Source organism: Mirounga angustirostris, unplaced genomic scaffold (genome assembly GCF_029215605.1).
Source record: "Mirounga angustirostris isolate CCGP_5_RB_7025 unplaced genomic scaffold, mMirAng1.0.hap1 SCAF_7, whole genome shotgun sequence".
Taxonomy (NCBI): Eukaryota; Metazoa; Chordata; class Mammalia; order Carnivora; family Phocidae; genus Mirounga; species Mirounga angustirostris.
In genome coordinates, this window is record NW_026991715.1 from 89,470,638 (window position 1) to 89,486,482 (window position 15,845).

Sequence of the window (15,845 nt, forward strand, 5' to 3'; positions counted from 1 at the left end):
ACTTTACGCGGCCAATAACTAGGCGGGCGCTCCCCGCGCCGTCTTCCCATTAGGCAGCCTCTTCATTAACCCCCGCCTTCCGAGCCAGAGATTCGCTCAAAGGAGCAGGGAGGCGGGACTTAATACGTCACCTCTTCCTGGTTGGTCTGAGGTGGGGTTCAGCCCCTAGGTTCGAATTTCTGGGCCTTCGTAGGATAGCGAACTGCCAATTAGGGCCGAGCCCTCTGCTGGGACAACAGAGGTGGGTCCTCTGGGTCACGCCCTGGAGGGCGGATGTTTAATTGGATAAAAGGAGCGTCAGTCATTTTCATCGCTGCACTTTAACTGGGCCATCAGATGGGGGTGTGGCCCGGGTCCTTTTGACCAGCCTTGGCTTTTCTAAGGTTTGTAGGGGATGCACTTGCTGTCTTGGGTCTCCTGCGGGCCGGCTGCGAACTATTTTGAGCCATGTGTTCAGCCGTATTCCTTTGGTTTGGCCCGTTCTGGAGAGCGCACATCGGAAGCGGGGAGAGGTCCAGAGGAGGCGGTTGGCCTCCCCAGCGGCTCCTCGGCCTCCAGCCCCCGCCCTGCCCCCGCAGCCGGATGTTGTGATTTCTCTCCACCCACACGGCCTCGCCCGCCCTCGGCTCTGCTGCCTTATAAGGCAGCTCTACCACCGGAGACGTTGGGGTGAGCTCACACCCATTATACAGGTAGAGAACAGAAGTGCGAGAAGTCCAGCGGCTGGCTAGAGGCCAGAAGCTCGGAAGAAAACAAGGCCAACATCCTACTCCCTCCACCCCACTTCACACAACAGAAAACGGAGGCTTGCCCAAACTCAGCGAGTAAGAGTAAGGCAGAGCCGAATTCAACCAGGTTTCTCTGATCCCTATCCATTCATTCATCCAAAAATACAGAGCACTAGCTTTGTGCCAGGCATTGAATCAGGTGCTGGGGAATAGAGTGGTGTCAGCAAGACAGCCAAGCTCTCTGCCTACATGCTAGAAGGGTGGTAAGGGTTAGTCCTATAAATAATCAAACAGGATGGTCTCAGAGAGTGATAAGTGCTATTAAGGCATTAAGACAAAATACTAAAGTGTGAGGGGGGAATGGTCTCAAGGTGTGACATTTGAGGAGAGCCAATAGCCGTGTGTGGCTACCGTATTGGACAATACAGAGAATATTTCCATCATCACAGAAAGTTCTGCCAGATAGCACTAGTCTGGAGGAAGGAGTGGCTTCCATTTGTACAAAGGTTCCATGGTGACAGCCTGAATAACTGGGAGAAAAATGGTGCCACCAACTGAGGAGGAGTGAAGGATGGTAGGCTGAGTACCCTTTTGATCCACTAAACTTGTCTTTGAACAGGCACTTCTGCCACCTCTTGAAATTTATGCCCCAAGTCTCTGCGGGAGAGAAGTGGGGTGTTGTGTGTGGGTATCCATACATTTGTGAGCAGGAACTTGATGGCTTCCGACTTCTCATCCCATAGACTGATGCCCCAACTGTACAAAGACAGAAGCCAGGGCAAGAAGATGGTGCCTTTCTGCTCTAGTCCAAAGTGGTTGGAAGACACCCAGATGTACAGGGAGAACTGGGGCAGATGTGTAGAAATTACTGAGAAAGGGGAGTGCGTCTATATGGGAAAGTTTCTTTGCAAATTTCTGTAGATTGAGTCCTAACCATATGCCAGGCTCTGGTTCATTCTTTCTTTTTTAAAGACTTATTTATTTATTTATTTATTTATTTATTTATTTATGAGAATGTGGGGAGGGGGGAGGCAGAAGGAGAGAGAGTCTTAAGCAGACTCCACCGAGATCAGGACCCTGAGGACCCTGAGTAGGAAGCAAGCATCAGACACTTAAGGACTACACAACCCAGGTGCCGCCAGGCTCTGGCCTTTCAAATGCATCCCCATTCAGCTATCGCAACAAGCTGGCCAGTGTGAGTGCTCCTCCCTCCCTAGAGAGGTGTGGCAATTAAGGGTCATAGAGACTGACAAATTATGGAAAGAGCCCAAATGGCCATCGACTGATGAATGGATAAAGAAGATGTGGGGGCGCCCAGGGGGCTCAGTTGGTTAAGCCTCCAACTCCTGATTTTGGCTCAGGTCATGATCTCAGGGTCATGAGGTTGAGCCTTGTGTCAGGCTACCTGCTGGGCATGGAGCCTGCTTAAGGTTCTCTCTCTCCCTCTCCTTCTGCCCCTCCTTTTTCTCTCTCTCCCTCTCTAAAAAAAAAAAGAAAAAAAAAGATGTGATATACACACACATACACACACACACATAGGAATATTACTCAGCCATCAAAAAGAATGAAAGCTTGGGGCACCTGGGTGGCTCAGTCGTTAAGCATCTGCCTTCGGCTCAGGTCATGATCCCAGGGTCCTGGGATCGAGACCCGCATCAGGCTCCCTGCTCACCGGGAAGCCTGCTTCTCCCTCCCCCACTCCCCCTGCTTGTGTTCCCTCTCTCACTGTGTCTCTGTCAAATAAATAAATAAAACCTTTAAAAAAAAAAAAGAAAAGAATGAAAGCTTGCCATTTGCAACAACGCGGATGGTACTAGAGTGTATTAGGCTAAGCAAAAGAAGTCAGTCAGAGAAAGACAAATACCATATGATTTCACTCATGTGTAATTTAAGAAACAAAACAGATGAACATAGGGGAAGGGAAGGAAAAATAAAATAAGATAAAAACAGAGAGGGAGGCAAATCATAAGAGACTCCTAACAATAGAGAACAAACTGTGGGTTGCTAGAGGGAAGGTGGGTGGGGTGATGAGCTAAATGAGTGATGGGCATTAAGGAGGGCACTTGTAATGAGCACTGGATGTTATACATAAGTGGTGAATCACTAAATTCTACTCCTAAAACCAATACTATACTATATGTTAAATAACTTGAATTAAAACAAAAAAAAGATTCACAGAAGCTGAGCCCCTGACCCATGGTCACACTGGTGGGGGGGGGGGGGTCGGTGGCCAAGATGGAATTGAAGGTTTCCTGATTCAAGTTCACTGCTGTTTTTTTCTTCCAGTTCCTGCTTCTAAAGTCATTATTTCCCTACTTTAAGCTACTGACTTACAGAGTGATCATGAGGGTTTTTGTTTTGTTTTGTTTTGTTTTGTTTTGTTTGTTTTGTTTTAGGAACTTCCTGGTAACAATACATGAAGTCTTGCATCAGTTAGGACTTCTGGTTACAACTAAAACTGGCTTAGGCAAAAAAAGGGAATTTATTGGTTCAAGTAACTGAAAAGAAGAGGTGGTAGTTCTGACTTTATGTGTCTTTGGATCCCAGGTCTCAAATAGTATCACTTAAAATTTGTCTTTCTCATATTCTGACTTTGCTTTTAATCTGCATTGTCTTTATTCCCAGGCAGGTTTACTCTCTCAGATGTTAAAGATGGCTGTCAGCAGCCCCATGCTCACTTCTTACCAATAAGGCAACTTCTATGGAAGGAGAAAGCCTCTACCTTGAAGATTCCAGCAAAAATCCTGGGGCTGCCTCTGATTGGTTTGATTTGGGTCAGGTGTTCATTTTGAACCAATCACTGAGGACAGAGAGAGGCAGTGTTCTGATTGGCCAGGTATGGATCACATTCCCACTCCTGCCTCAGCTGAGGGATGGAGTAAGTCATTAGGAATCAATCCATCTGTATTAGTTATCAAATGCTGGGTAACAAATCACTCTAACACTTATGGCTTAAAACAACAACAATCAATTATCATTTCTCACTATTTCTGAAGTTCAAGAATCAATTATACCTGAAAAAATAATAATAATAATTCAGAAGAAACTTAGCTGAATGGTTCTCTCCCATGAGGTTGCAGGCCAGATGTTGTTTGCGGCTGCACTGTCTACTTCCAAAGTGGCCCATTCAAACTGGTTTTGGTTGTTGGCAGGTGATTTTACTTTCTCCTCACATGGGCCTCTCTGAAAGGTTGCTTGAGTATCCTCACAACATGGCAGCTGCTTCTCCCAGAGCGAGCAATCCAAGAAAGCAAGGCAGAAACTGCAATCCTTTTTATGACCTGGGCTTCTACCATATTCTATTGGACACAGAGAACAGCTCTGACTCTGACTTAGTGTGGGAAAAGACTATACAAAGGCATGCATCCCAGGGAACATCTGACTCCCACAGCATCCCTCCATCCTTCCTTCCTGTTCGTTTTACTTTTCCTATGTGTAGGCTTCGTTCTCAGGCTGGCTTTCCCCAAGCGGTGACAAAGATGGCCACCAACATCTCCAGGCTTGCATTCCTGGTGACATCAGTGGGAAGAAAGTGTCCTTTTCCCAAAAGTCCTGGCAAAAGTCCCAAAGCTGACTCTGATGGGCCATACATGTATATGCTTATCCCCAAACTAAGAGCTGTGGTCTAGAGTTACCATGCTCTGATTGGCCAAACCTAGGTCACAAGCCCAGCCCTAGAACTGAGGGTAGAGCTGGAAGCGCTAGAGACTCACAGAGAGGATGAAGGAGGAGTGGTTCCCAAAGGAAAAATCAGGTTGTCACTACTGAACCATGGTAAATGGTTTTTGGGCAGGAGAAACAATAATGTCACCCCATCTCCCTCCCTTGTGCTCCAACTGCACATCTTAGTAGTAGCTCTTGGTTTAGCATTTTTCTCATGGGATTATTTACTTTCTTGGCTCCCTTTCTGTGGTAGGTAGAATTCTAAGATGGTCCCGAGGATCCGTGGTGTATACATACCTTCTCCTAGTTATTCATTACAACACTAATCTAGATGTTCTATAGAAGAATACTGAAAATGTAATTAAGGTACCAAATAAACTGACCTTAAAATGAGATTACCCTTGGTGGGCTTGACCTAATCAGGTGAGCCCGGAAATGGAATGAGGTTCTGACTAGCAAAGGAGATTCAAAGGGTGAGAGAGAGTCAACATGGAGGAGATTCTCTGTTGCTGACTTGGAAGATAGAGGGGGCCACATGGCAAAAATACAAGCAGCTTTGGGGCGCCTGGGTGGCTCAGTTGGTTAAGTGACTGCCTTCAGCTCAGGTCATGATCCTGGAGTCCCAGGATCGAGTCCCGCATCGGGCTCCCTGCTCAGCAGGGAGTCTGCTTCTCCCTCTGACCCTCCCCCTTCTCATGTGCTCTCTCTCTCTCTCACTCTCTCAAATAAATGAATAAATAAAACCTTAAAAAAAAAAAAATACAAGCAGCTTCTCGGACCTGAGGCTGGCCCCTGGCTGACAGCCTGCAAAGAAACTGGGATTTCAGTCCTACAAATGCAAGGAACTGAATTCTGCCAATGATCTGAATGACCTTGGAAGTAGATTTTTCCCCAGATCTTCCAGAGAACTTGACCTTCATCAGTTTCGTGATACCCTGAGCAGAAAGCCCAGTCACAGTGCCAGACTTTCAACCTACAGATTTGTGAATAAATGGGTATTGTTTTAAGCTGCAAAGTTTGTGGTCAGTTTTAGGCAATAGAATACGAATATGCTTCCCATGGACTCTAAGATCCCTGAAGTAGGAAACCTCTTTTGGATTTCCTTAACTTCCCCTCAGGAGGACCTGAAACATAGTCACTCTTCTTGCTTCCAGTCCCACTATCTGTGAAAGAGATGGGGAGACCTGCTCCTCATCATTCTATCCACACACTCTAAATCTCAACTCCTCCGCCCTTGGTGGCCTAGCCAGGAGGCTACTCTGCTTGGCCTTCCACAAACAGCCTGTGCCCTGCCAGGCCCGGGAGGGCAGCTTGACCAATCTCTGCTTCCCAGGACTCAGGGACCTTTGACCAATCTATTGATCTGGACTCCTGGGCAAGCAGCTGGGCTAACAGACAGACACCATGAGGGCTCTGCTGTTCCTGGGGTCCCTGCTGGGAAGCCTGGAGTCAGCGCTTTTGGTGAGGGCTTTGGAAACCAGGAGGACTACGCTGGGATGGCCCTGGGCGTCCCTATCACAGCCTTGGCCTCTGCTCATGTCCTTTTAGTCCAGGTGACTGGAAGGCCTTTTTGGAAAGGCATGAGTAACCCATAAGGCCCAGGTGGAGGAGAGAGAGAGAGACAGCCAGAGCTGGTGGATATGAGGACATGGCCTTCATTTCTGGGGGAGGGGACCTTAAGGAGTCAATGGGAAGAGGAAGGGTCTAGGTCTTTTGAGGAAATTTCTGCATTTCTGAGATGTGAGAGGAAGCTGAGAACTGGCATGGGATCAGAGGCAAGCTATGACTTCTGGGAAAATTCCCTGCCCTCTTCTCTCCCTTGTAGATTCCACCTTGGAAAGCCCCCAAGGAGCATAAGCACAGAATGGATGAACACACAGTGGGTAAGTACCCTGGCTGCATCTCCTAAGAGACCCTTGGGGGGGAATGAGTATGGTGGGGAGTGTGCATATGGCGATTTGGGGCCCTTGGAGCAAGGGGAGGGATCCTGGGTACTCTTCACTTTGTCCCCACTTTGGCTGGCATTCAGACCAGAGTGTCCACTGTGCACCAGGGCTGGTGCTATGGGCACTGGGGAGCCAGAGTGATAGTGAACTGTGTGCTCCTTGAGGGCAGGGCTTGAGCTGTATCTGAGTGCCCAGGCCAGTGCCTGCCAGTCTTCTTTCATTTCCCTAGCCTCTCCTCTTCTTCCCCTTCCCTCAGTACCTCTCACAGTTGGCACCAGTCATACCACACAGAGGTCAGGGCCCTTGATGGACAAGGAAGGATCAGAGCAGGGCTCTGGAGCTTTAATGCCTCTGAATCCTGGCTTCATCACTTATGTGCTGGGTGACTCTGGGCAAGTGACTTGACCTCTCTAAGCTTCAATTTCCCCAACCATAAAGGCTGGTAATAGTAACACCTCTTAGGGTTGTGGACGAGAAATGAGTTGTTAAACGATGTGAAGCACTCAGCCCACAGACTGTGGCATGGTAAATGATTAAACTGTATTAGCTTTTATTTACCAAGCTCCCTTTTGAATGGGGGATGTCTGCATCTCCCCCCTCCTCAAGCCATGCCACAGCTCCCCATTGCCTTCATTCTTCCAGGCACTCAATATTTGCCTAGAATTGTGAACTACTGTGACCCTTCCATGGGAAGCCTGGTTTACTAAGGCCAGGCCCAGCCCCTCAGCATGGCACTAGGGCCCCCCTGCTGGCCTCTGCCTCCTCTCCTCATCCTTCCAAACTGCTTTCCTCTTTCTTGCCCAAGCCAACCTGGGTGCCCTGCCCTTGCCTGACCACCTACTTGAGGTCCTCCTCCTCTCTGTCCATCCCATTGACATCTTAAAGGTCCATCTAAGACTCCTCCCTCCTCCTTTACTCCTGTTCCTGGTTTGGCCCTCAGCAAGTGCCACTGAGCCTTTAACAACAGAATAGCAGCTAATGCTTACTGAGCGCATACTATGTGCCAGACTCTGTGCTAAGTGTTCGATAGACACTGTCTCATATAAGCTTCACAACACTCCTCTGAAGTAGATCGTCAAGTCTTATCATTCCGGGTTGCCATGTTCTGTAAAGTCACCGAGACCACTGAATTAGCAAATACTGAATGGCTGTTCCTAAAGGAAATATAAGATTAGGTTCCTGTGAGCTCCAGTCACATTTTCATCAATCCTCAACATAAAAGCTTGTTTTATGTGTCCTTCTCCTTCAAGATGCCCTCCTTAATATATTGTTGCTTCATTAATACCAAAGCCGTGGCCAGCAGCACTATAACTCATGCCCGCACAAAGCTTATCTCACACAGAAACACTCTCCGTAGCACCCGTCATGGTCTGCTTGCACTTAGGAACGTCAACATCAACACTATATCTAGGGGCCATTTTCTTTTTCTTTTTTTTTTTTTAAAGATTTTATTTATTTATTTGATAGAGATAGCAAGAAAGATCACAAGCAGGGGGAGAGGCAGAAGCAGGCTCCCTGTGGAGCAGGGAACCGGACGCAGGGCTCGATCCCAGGACCCTGGGATCACAACCTGAGCCAAAGGCAGACGCTTGACTGAGCCACCCAAGCACCCCTAGGGGCTTTTTTCAACAGTAAAAGCATCTACCAGAAGCACATGATTTCAAAAATGTGGCTCTAAATAGGCCGTGAAAAGGACACTTCTTTACAGGACAAGAGCCAAAACAAGAGGCAGAGCATTACCTTGTTTCACCTCAGCTGGGGATGTGTGTTTCAGGCACCTCACATTTTTCACCTTTCCGTGCATGTCCATGAATGACCATAAAAGCACCTTGAGAATTGATTTGGGGATTACAAATAAATTTGCACAAGAAGGCAGATTTGCAAATGCGGCAAATAGAGAGGTTCGACGGTACTGTTTTAAAAAATAATAATAGCAATATTTTCATTGTAAAAACTTTAGAAATTACAGAAATGCAAAAGAAGAAAAAAATTCCTCCAGAATCCACCATCTTCTAAAAAAAAAACATTCCTACAAACTTTGGAGCATGTCCTTCTAGATTTCTTTTTTATGAATATGTAAATATATTTGTACAAAAATAGGACCACATTTGACATGCTTTTTTTTTTTTAAGATTTTATTCATTTATTTGAGAGAGAGAATGAGATAGAGAGCATGAGAGGGGGGAGGGTCAGAGGGAGAAGCAGACTCCCCGCCGAGCAGGGAGCCCGATGCGGGACTCGATCCCGGGACTCCAGGATCATGACCTGAGCCGAAGGCAGTCGCTTAACCAACTGAGCCACCCAGGCGCCCCTTGACATGCTTTTTTTAACTTGGTCTTCATTTGAAATTATGTTTTCTGTACTATTATATCTGCATCACTAAAAGTGATTTTTATTATAAAATATACATAAAATTTACTGTCGTTTTTAAGTGTACAAGTCAGTGGTATTAAGCACGTTCTATTGTCCTGCAAAATCACCACCCTCCATTTCCAGACTTTTTTCATCTTGGAAAACTGAAACTTTTCAACTGTATAGTTGACCCTTGAACAAGGTTAGCAGAGCTGATGCCCTCCCTCCCTTGCTGTAGAAAATCCACATAGAACTTTTGACTCCCCCAAACTTAACTACTAATAGCCTGCTGTAGCCTACTGACCAGAAGCCTTACTGATAATGTAAACAGTTAAGACATATTTTGTACATTAAATGTATTATAAATTGTATAAAGTAAGCTAGAGAAAAGAAAATGTTATTAAGAAAATCATAAGGAAAACACATTTATAGTACTGTATTTATTGAAAAAAAATCCACCTCTAAGCAGACCTGTGCGGTTCAAACTTGGGTTTTTCAAGGGTCAACCATACTATTATCATTGCCATTTTACAGAGGAGGAAACCAAGGCTCAGAGTGGTCAAGTGACCTCTACTTTCAACTAGTATTTATTAAGTGCCTGCTTTGTGGCAAGCATTCTTGGGGGGGGGGGCAGACTTGCCCAAGGTCACCCAGTGAGTAGATGGTGAAATCAAGAGTCCACTCCAGCTGTCTGATTACAGAGCTGAAGCTCTTTTTTTTTTTTTTTTTTAAGATTTTATTTATTTATTTGATGGAGAGAGACACAGCGACAGAGAGACACAAGCAGGGGGAGTGGGGGAGGGAGAAGCAGGCTTCCTGCGGAGCAGAGAGCCCGACGCAGGGCTCGATCCCAGGACCCTGGGATCATGACCTGAGCCGAAGGCAGAGGCTTAACGACTGAGCCACCCAGGCACCCCAGAGCTGAAGCTCTTAAGCAGGAAGCCGTCTTGAATGCACAGTAATCTTTTCAAGAGTCTCCCTATTTTCCAACCAGACCCTGAGGGGTGGCACCTGGGCAGGGGGCATGGGAATGTCATCAGGGCATGTGTTATCTCTGCAGTTCTCACGGTCACAGGGGAGCCCTGCTACTTCCCCTTCCAGTACAACCGGCAACTGCACCATAAATGCATCCACAGGGGCCGGCCTGGCCCCCGGCCCTGGTAAGACTACCCAGGGGGGGTTGGAGCAGGGGCCTGTGGGAGATGGATTCTGCCCATCCTTCTGCCCAAGGAAGCCTGCTTGGAGAGAGGGGGCTTTGATAGGGAAGGGTGGGCCAGTCCCCTGGGCAGAGCAGGGAAGCTTCATCTCTTTCTACAGGTGTGCCACCACCCCCAACTTTGAGCAGGACCAGCAATGGGCATACTGCCTGGAGCCCAGGAAAGTGAAAGGTGCTACACACGACCTTTGGGGTGGCCCAGAGCCCTCTTCTTCCCACTAGTTATTCTCCTGGGTATCATCAGCCCCTATACATCTGGTATTCTGGGCCCATCCAGACCCTTCCCTCCCTGCAGAGGGGAAAGTTCTAGCTAGGAGAAGGTAGCCCCATTTTGCAGGTGAGTAAATAAAGCATGGAAACTCGGGAGTGCCAAGGTCACAAGCAGGTTTGGTAGGGACTTGGCCCCCATGAGCCAGGCTGTCTGACTCAGACTCCTCACTCTTCCTTGCACTGTGTCCATCTCTCAGACCACTGCAGCAAACACAGCCCCTGCCAGCAGGGAGGGACCTGTGTGAGCATGCCACACGGCCCGCACTGCATCTGTCCAGAACACTTCACTGGGAAGCACTGCCAGAGAGGTAAGCAGGCGGAGAAGCCAGGGGAGGGGGCGCGGGGAAAACAGGGCAGTCCTGGGCCTACGGAAGAGGTCTCCAGATCCCCAGAGACTTGGCAAGATCCCAGCCTCTCCTGAGACCACTGCCCCCACCCCTCTGTCCCCAGAGAAGTGCTTTGAGCCTCAGCTTCTCCAGTTCTTCCATGAGAAAGAAATATGGCATAGGCTTGAGCCGGCAGGTGTGGCCAAGTGCCAGTGCAAGGGTCCTGATGCCCACTGCAAGCTGCTGGCCACCCAGGGTGAGTGGAGGGCTCCGGAACTGGCCTGGGAGGAAGGCCAAAGGCCAGGAGGAGAAGCTGTTAGGAAATCGGGCGGTGTGTCCAAGGAAAGGGGAATTCTCGGGGGGGGGGGGGGGTGTCTCTGAGCCCAGAGGTGGCTCAGAGTGCTCCATCTGCCAGCCTGCCGCACCAACCCGTGCCTCAACGGGGGCAGCTGCTTAGAGGCGGAGGGCCACCTCCTGTGCCGGTGCCCAGCTGGCTACGCTGGACGCATCTGCGACGTCGGTGAGTCGGGGTCTTGGGGGAAGCAGAAACTTCGCCCCCAGAGAGAAAGGGCTCCCGGGGCGGGAGTCGGGAGAATGGGGACAGGGGCTGAGAGGGTGGTGGGAAAACATACCGCTTCCTGCCTGCAAGGAGCCTCCTCTCTCCCCAGACACCGAGGCGCGCTGCTACGCCGGCCGCGGGCTTCATTACCGCGGTAGAGCCGAGACTGCGCTCTCGGGCGCCCGGTGTCAACCGTGGGCCTCAGAGGCCACCTATCAGAAAGTGACTGCAGAGCAAGCGCTTAACTGGGGACTGGGCAACCATGCCTTCTGCCGGTGCATTGGGTGGGGGTGGGGCGGGTAGGGCGTCCCCCTCTGCCCCAGGGCCCTCTGGGGCTCCTCGCGCTTTAACAGCGCCCCCTCCGTGGTTATAGGAACCCGGACAATGACACCCGCCCGTGGTGCTTCGTGTGGAGTGGCGACCGGCTGAGCTGGGAATATTGCCGCCTGGCACAGTGCCAGACCCCAACCCTGGCGGCTCTTCAGAGCCTGTCTCCAACCTGGATCCCCTCTGGGCACCCGGACCTTCCCTTGCCCTCGCTTTCAGCATTGCAGATGCCTCAGCCCCCGACCCCAGGTAGCTGGGAAGGGGCGGGAAGTCGGAGGGCGCACGGCGAACTACCTTCCAACCCTTGGTGCGGCTCCCAGCACTCAGCCTGGGCTGCTCCCACAGTGCCCAGTTCGGGCTGCGGACAGCGGCTCCGGAAACGGCTGTCCTCGGCGAGCCGCGTCGTCGGGGGACTGGTGGCCCTGCCCGGGGCGCACCCCTACATCGCCGCGCTGTACTGGCGCCACAGTTTCTGCGCCGGCAGCCTCATCGCCTCCTGCTGGGTGCTGACGGCGGCTCACTGCCTGCAGGACCGGCGAGTCCCCGCCCGCCCGGCGCCCCGCCCGGGACCCTAGCTCCTCTCTCCTACGTGCCCAGCTTCCGCGCGACACCCGAACCCTTGCCCTACCACCCCCCATCCTTCCCCAGCGCCCCCAGGAGGAAGCTGAAACCCAGCAAGGGGCTCAGGAGCAGGAGGCCAGTGGCCGGCTCTGAGCGCGCTTCCCTCCGGCCCCCCTCCGCCCGCAGGCCCGCGCCGGAGGAGCTGACGGTGGTGCTCGGCCAGGACCGCCATAACCAGAGCTGTGAGCAGTGCCAGACGCTGGCCGTGCGCGCGTACCGCCTGCACGAGGCCTTCTCGCCCATCACCTACCAGCACGACCTGGGTGCGTGGGGGCGCCCCCGCGGCGACCAGGGGGAAGGGGGGGAGGGCTCCGAGTCCCGGCGCCCGGGTCTCACCCTCCTCCCCGCCTGCGTTAGCGCTGCTGCGCCTGCAGGAGAGAGCGGACGGCCAGTGCGCGCTCCCGTCGCGTTTCGTTCAGCCGGTGTGCCTGCGGAGCCGAGCTACCAGCCCAGCCGAGCCCGAGGCCGCGCTCTGCGAGGTGGCCGGCTGGGGCCACCAGTTCGAGGGTAGGCAGAACGGCTGGGGGCAGCAGGGACACCTCTGGCCACCGGGGTAGGCGAGAGAAACCCGCAGTTTTGGTACCACTAGGGACAGGTGGCGTTGACCTCCTGGGTTGGGAGGACTTGCAGGGCCTTTGTCTCTGCAGTCCCCTCCTGCCAGGGCCTGGGCTTCACTGCTGGGGGGGGGGGGCAGTGTCCCCAAGTCTCCTAAGGGGTACAGAGAGAATCACACTTTCTCTTGGTTCTTTCTGGGCGCTGCGATGCAAGGGCTAACAAGGATGCCGGCCTTGCGGGGCAGTCGGTTCGCTAATTGGGGTGCATTGTTCTGAGTCGTTGGGTGGTAAGTGGGGGTGGGGTTCCAAAGCAGTCCTGCTCCGACCCGCCCATTCAAATCCCGGCTCTTCTCTGGTCTCAGTTTTCTTGTCTATGAAATGGTGTTAACAGCAACTCTCTTCCTCACGGGCTTGCTGCGATAGAGGCCAATTAGTGGGCTGCAAGCAGAGTCGCGAGGGGTGTGAGGAAAGCGCTCTCGGTTCGCAGGGGCGGGGGAATATTCCAGCTTCCTGCAGGAAGCGCAGGTGCCGCTCATCCCTTCCGAGCGCTGCTCCGCCCCCGACGTGCACGGAGCCTCTTTTACCACCGGCATGCTCTGCGCTGGCTTCCTCGAGGGCGGCACCGACGCCTGCCAGGTGAGCCCATGGGCCGGATTGGGCTCAACGCCCTCCTCCACCCGGTCAAGTGCAGACCCCAGATCAAGGGTGCTGAGCCACGTGTCCCCGACCCAGGGTGACTCCGGGGGCCCGCTAGTGTGTGAGGACAAGGCCTCAGAGAGCCAGCTCATCCTGCGAGGTATCATCAGCTGGGGTTCGGGTTGTGGCGACCGCTACAAGCCAGGTGTGTACACCGACGTGGCCAGCTACCTGACCTGGATCCAGGAGCACACCAGTTCCTGACCGTCCAGAGACTCGTCCTTCCCTCCTGTGCGATTCTGGAGTGGAAGGGTGGCTGGCCCATGATTATGGATGGCAAGGATTGTGTTCCATTCCTCTTAGCAACATCAGCTCGGCGCCAGGCATGGAGTAGGCACTCAATAAAGTGCTTTTGAAAATGCTTGAGAGGCACAGCTCTGCAGGGGCCCCGATGGGGAATGCCAAGACAGTAAACGGGTGCACTTCTCCACACCCCTCAGGGAACAGGAGCTGTTGAAATCTTAAGCAAGATCTAGAGATTCATGTCCAATTGATGTTTACTAAGTAGTACTGTGTACCAAGCCCTGAGCAAGGTGATTCCATATATTATTCCTTGTTTGAAACTAACTTATTAACATTTAAAATTTGTAGAACAGAGGTTCTCACCCTCTACTGTACACCAGAATCATCTGGGGAGCTTTCTGAACCTATGCCTGAGATCCGCTTCAGATCAATTAAGTCAGTATCTCTAGGGATGGGGTATGGTATGGGTAGCGTATGTTTTTATAACTCTCCGGGTGATTCCATGTGCAGTGGAGGCTGAGAACCATGGTCAGAAAGGCTTAACATTAACACACTGGTGTGGACTCAGAGCTGGCAATGTGGAAGACACCCCCCCACACCCAACTTGCACTAGGGCAGTGGGGCTCAAAGTGTGCCTGGACCACCAGCAGCAGCATCAGCGGAAAACTTTAGAAACACATATATTCTCTGGCTGCCTCCCATACTACTGAATCAGAAACTCTTTTGAGTTGGGACCCAGCACTCTGTTTAACAGATTTCCAGGAGAGTCTGATGTTCCTACTGTTGAACCAAACTGGGGATCCTGGGGGTTGAATGGTTACCAGGCTGAGAGGTCTGGCTGTCCAGACTTGCTCTCTTTCTTTTTGTTCTTAAACCCACGTGTACACTGTGCTTGGTGAGCCAATTAAGTTAGTTTTTCAAGGGGGGCTTAGACGTAGGCGATTTCCTCTTTTTTTTTTTTTTTTTAAGATTTTATTTATTTATTTGACAGAGAGAGACACAGCGAGAGAGGGAACACAAGCAGGGGGAGTGGGAGAGGGAGAAGCAGGCTTCTCGCTGAGCAGGGGGCCCGGTTGGGGGGCTCGATCCCCCGACTCTGGGATCATGACCTGAGCCGAAGGCGGAGGCTTAACGACTGAGCCACCCAGGCGCTCCGCAGTTTCCTCTTTTAGGCTAACTTTACAACGTCACCACGCCTTCCCCTCACCCCACGTATACATTCTCCAGTGTACGTAGCCTCTCTGTGACATCGCCATGCCTCAGTGTCACAACTCCGCCCGACGTGCGTCACAGTGTCCGCGGTTCCAGGCACATGGAACAGCCGGATATCGCGCGAAAGTGCGCCTAGACGCTAGGGGTGCGCTTTGAGCCGGAATGGGAGACTGGAAAAGCTATATCAGTGCGGTGCTGCGGGACCAGCGCATTGACGACGTGGCCATCGTGGGTCACTCGGACAATCGCTGCGTGTGGGCATCGCGCCCCGGAGGCCTTCTGGCTGCCATATCACCGCAAGAGGTGGGTGTGCTCACGGGTCCTGACCGGCGCACCTTCCTGCAGTCAGGCCTGAGCGTGGCAGGCCGCCGCTGCTGCGTCATCCGCGACCACTTGCTGTCTGAGGGCGATGGAGTTCTGGACGCACGCACTAAAGGGCTGGATGGGCGCGCGGTCTGCGTGGGCCACACCCCACGTGTGCTCCTCGTGCTCATGGGCCGGCGCGGCGTGCACGGGGGCATCCTCAACAAGACAGTGCATAAACTGATCAAGGGGCTACTCATGCAGGGCACCTAGCAGGACAGCTAGGCTGCCGTGTGGCTGGGCCAAAATAAACTGCTGGGCGTGGCTGGTTCATCCTATGTTTGCGAACAGGGCGGTTGCAGATGAGAAAACCAGTTTCCCTGAAAGATTCTTGCGGGGGTGGGGGGGGTGGGGGGGTTGGTACCCGATGGGGCTGGGATTCTGAGTCCAGAGGCTTCCCAGCCTCCTGTACCCTCTTATCCATGAGAGCCCTGCAGAGGCCTCTGGCCTGGCTTCCCAGAGTCCTTTCCCAAAAAACTTTGCACACCTCTGTGCAAGACACACTATAAAGGGAGCCCCTCCCACATCCCTCCCCAGGTGCACCCCAGGTAGGCCCTATGGGATCAGGGAGTCAGGCTGGAGGCCGGTGTAACTTCTCACCCCCTCCACTTGGCAGGAGGAAGCCTTTGCAAGTGTTGTGAGTGGGTGGTGGAGTAGGGCCAGCTCTGGGGCTCCCAGTTTCTTGCATTTCCTCTCACATACCCCAAAGGGAGTGGAAGGAGAGTGCATGTCCAAGACCATCACAATGAGGTCTGGGGCCCTAGGGCCT

General features: G+C 52.1%; 2 protein-coding genes across 2 annotated transcripts; both read left to right on the top strand.

The window, feature by feature from the left end:
• The first annotated feature begins 5,795 nt into the window (after positions 1-5,795).
• Positions 5,796-13,619, top strand: F12 (coagulation factor XII). The gene is made up of 14 exons (XM_064596499.1): positions 5,796-5,852; positions 6,217-6,274; positions 9,750-9,849; positions 10,007-10,077; positions 10,373-10,483; positions 10,626-10,757; positions 10,917-11,021; positions 11,170-11,335; positions 11,434-11,636; positions 11,733-11,922; positions 12,135-12,271; positions 12,366-12,515; positions 13,050-13,198; positions 13,295-13,619. The coding sequence occupies exons 1-14, from the start codon at positions 5,796-5,798 to the stop codon at positions 13,460-13,462; spliced, it is 1,797 nt and encodes a 598-aa protein (XP_064452569.1). The 3' UTR covers positions 13,463-13,619.
• A 933-nt stretch (positions 13,620-14,552) lies between these two features.
• PFN3 (profilin 3) lies at positions 14,553-15,385 on the top strand. The gene has a single exon (XM_045887261.3). It carries the CDS (start codon positions 14,876-14,878, stop codon positions 15,287-15,289), a length of 414 nt encoding a protein of 137 aa, XP_045743217.1. The 5' UTR covers positions 14,553-14,875; the 3' UTR covers positions 15,290-15,385.
• The last annotated feature ends 460 nt before the right edge of the window (positions 15,386-15,845 follow it).

Excerpts from the sequence above, each read along its gene's own strand:
- F12 (XM_064596499.1), top strand. The coding sequence starts at position 5,796 with ATGAGGGCTCTGCTGTTCCTGGGGTCCCTGCTGGGAAGCCTGGAGTCA. Across the intron at positions 11,637-11,732 it reads GCCTCAGCCCCCGACCCCAG|TGCCCAGTTCGGGCTGCGGA; the intron begins GTAGCTGGGAAG and ends CTGCTCCCACAG. Across the intron at positions 12,272-12,365 it reads CACCTACCAGCACGACCTGG|CGCTGCTGCGCCTGCAGGAG; the intron begins GTGCGTGGGGGC and ends CGCCTGCGTTAG.
- PFN3 (XM_045887261.3), top strand. The coding sequence starts at position 14,876 with ATGGGAGACTGGAAAAGCTATATCAGTGCGGTGCTGCGGGACCAGCGC.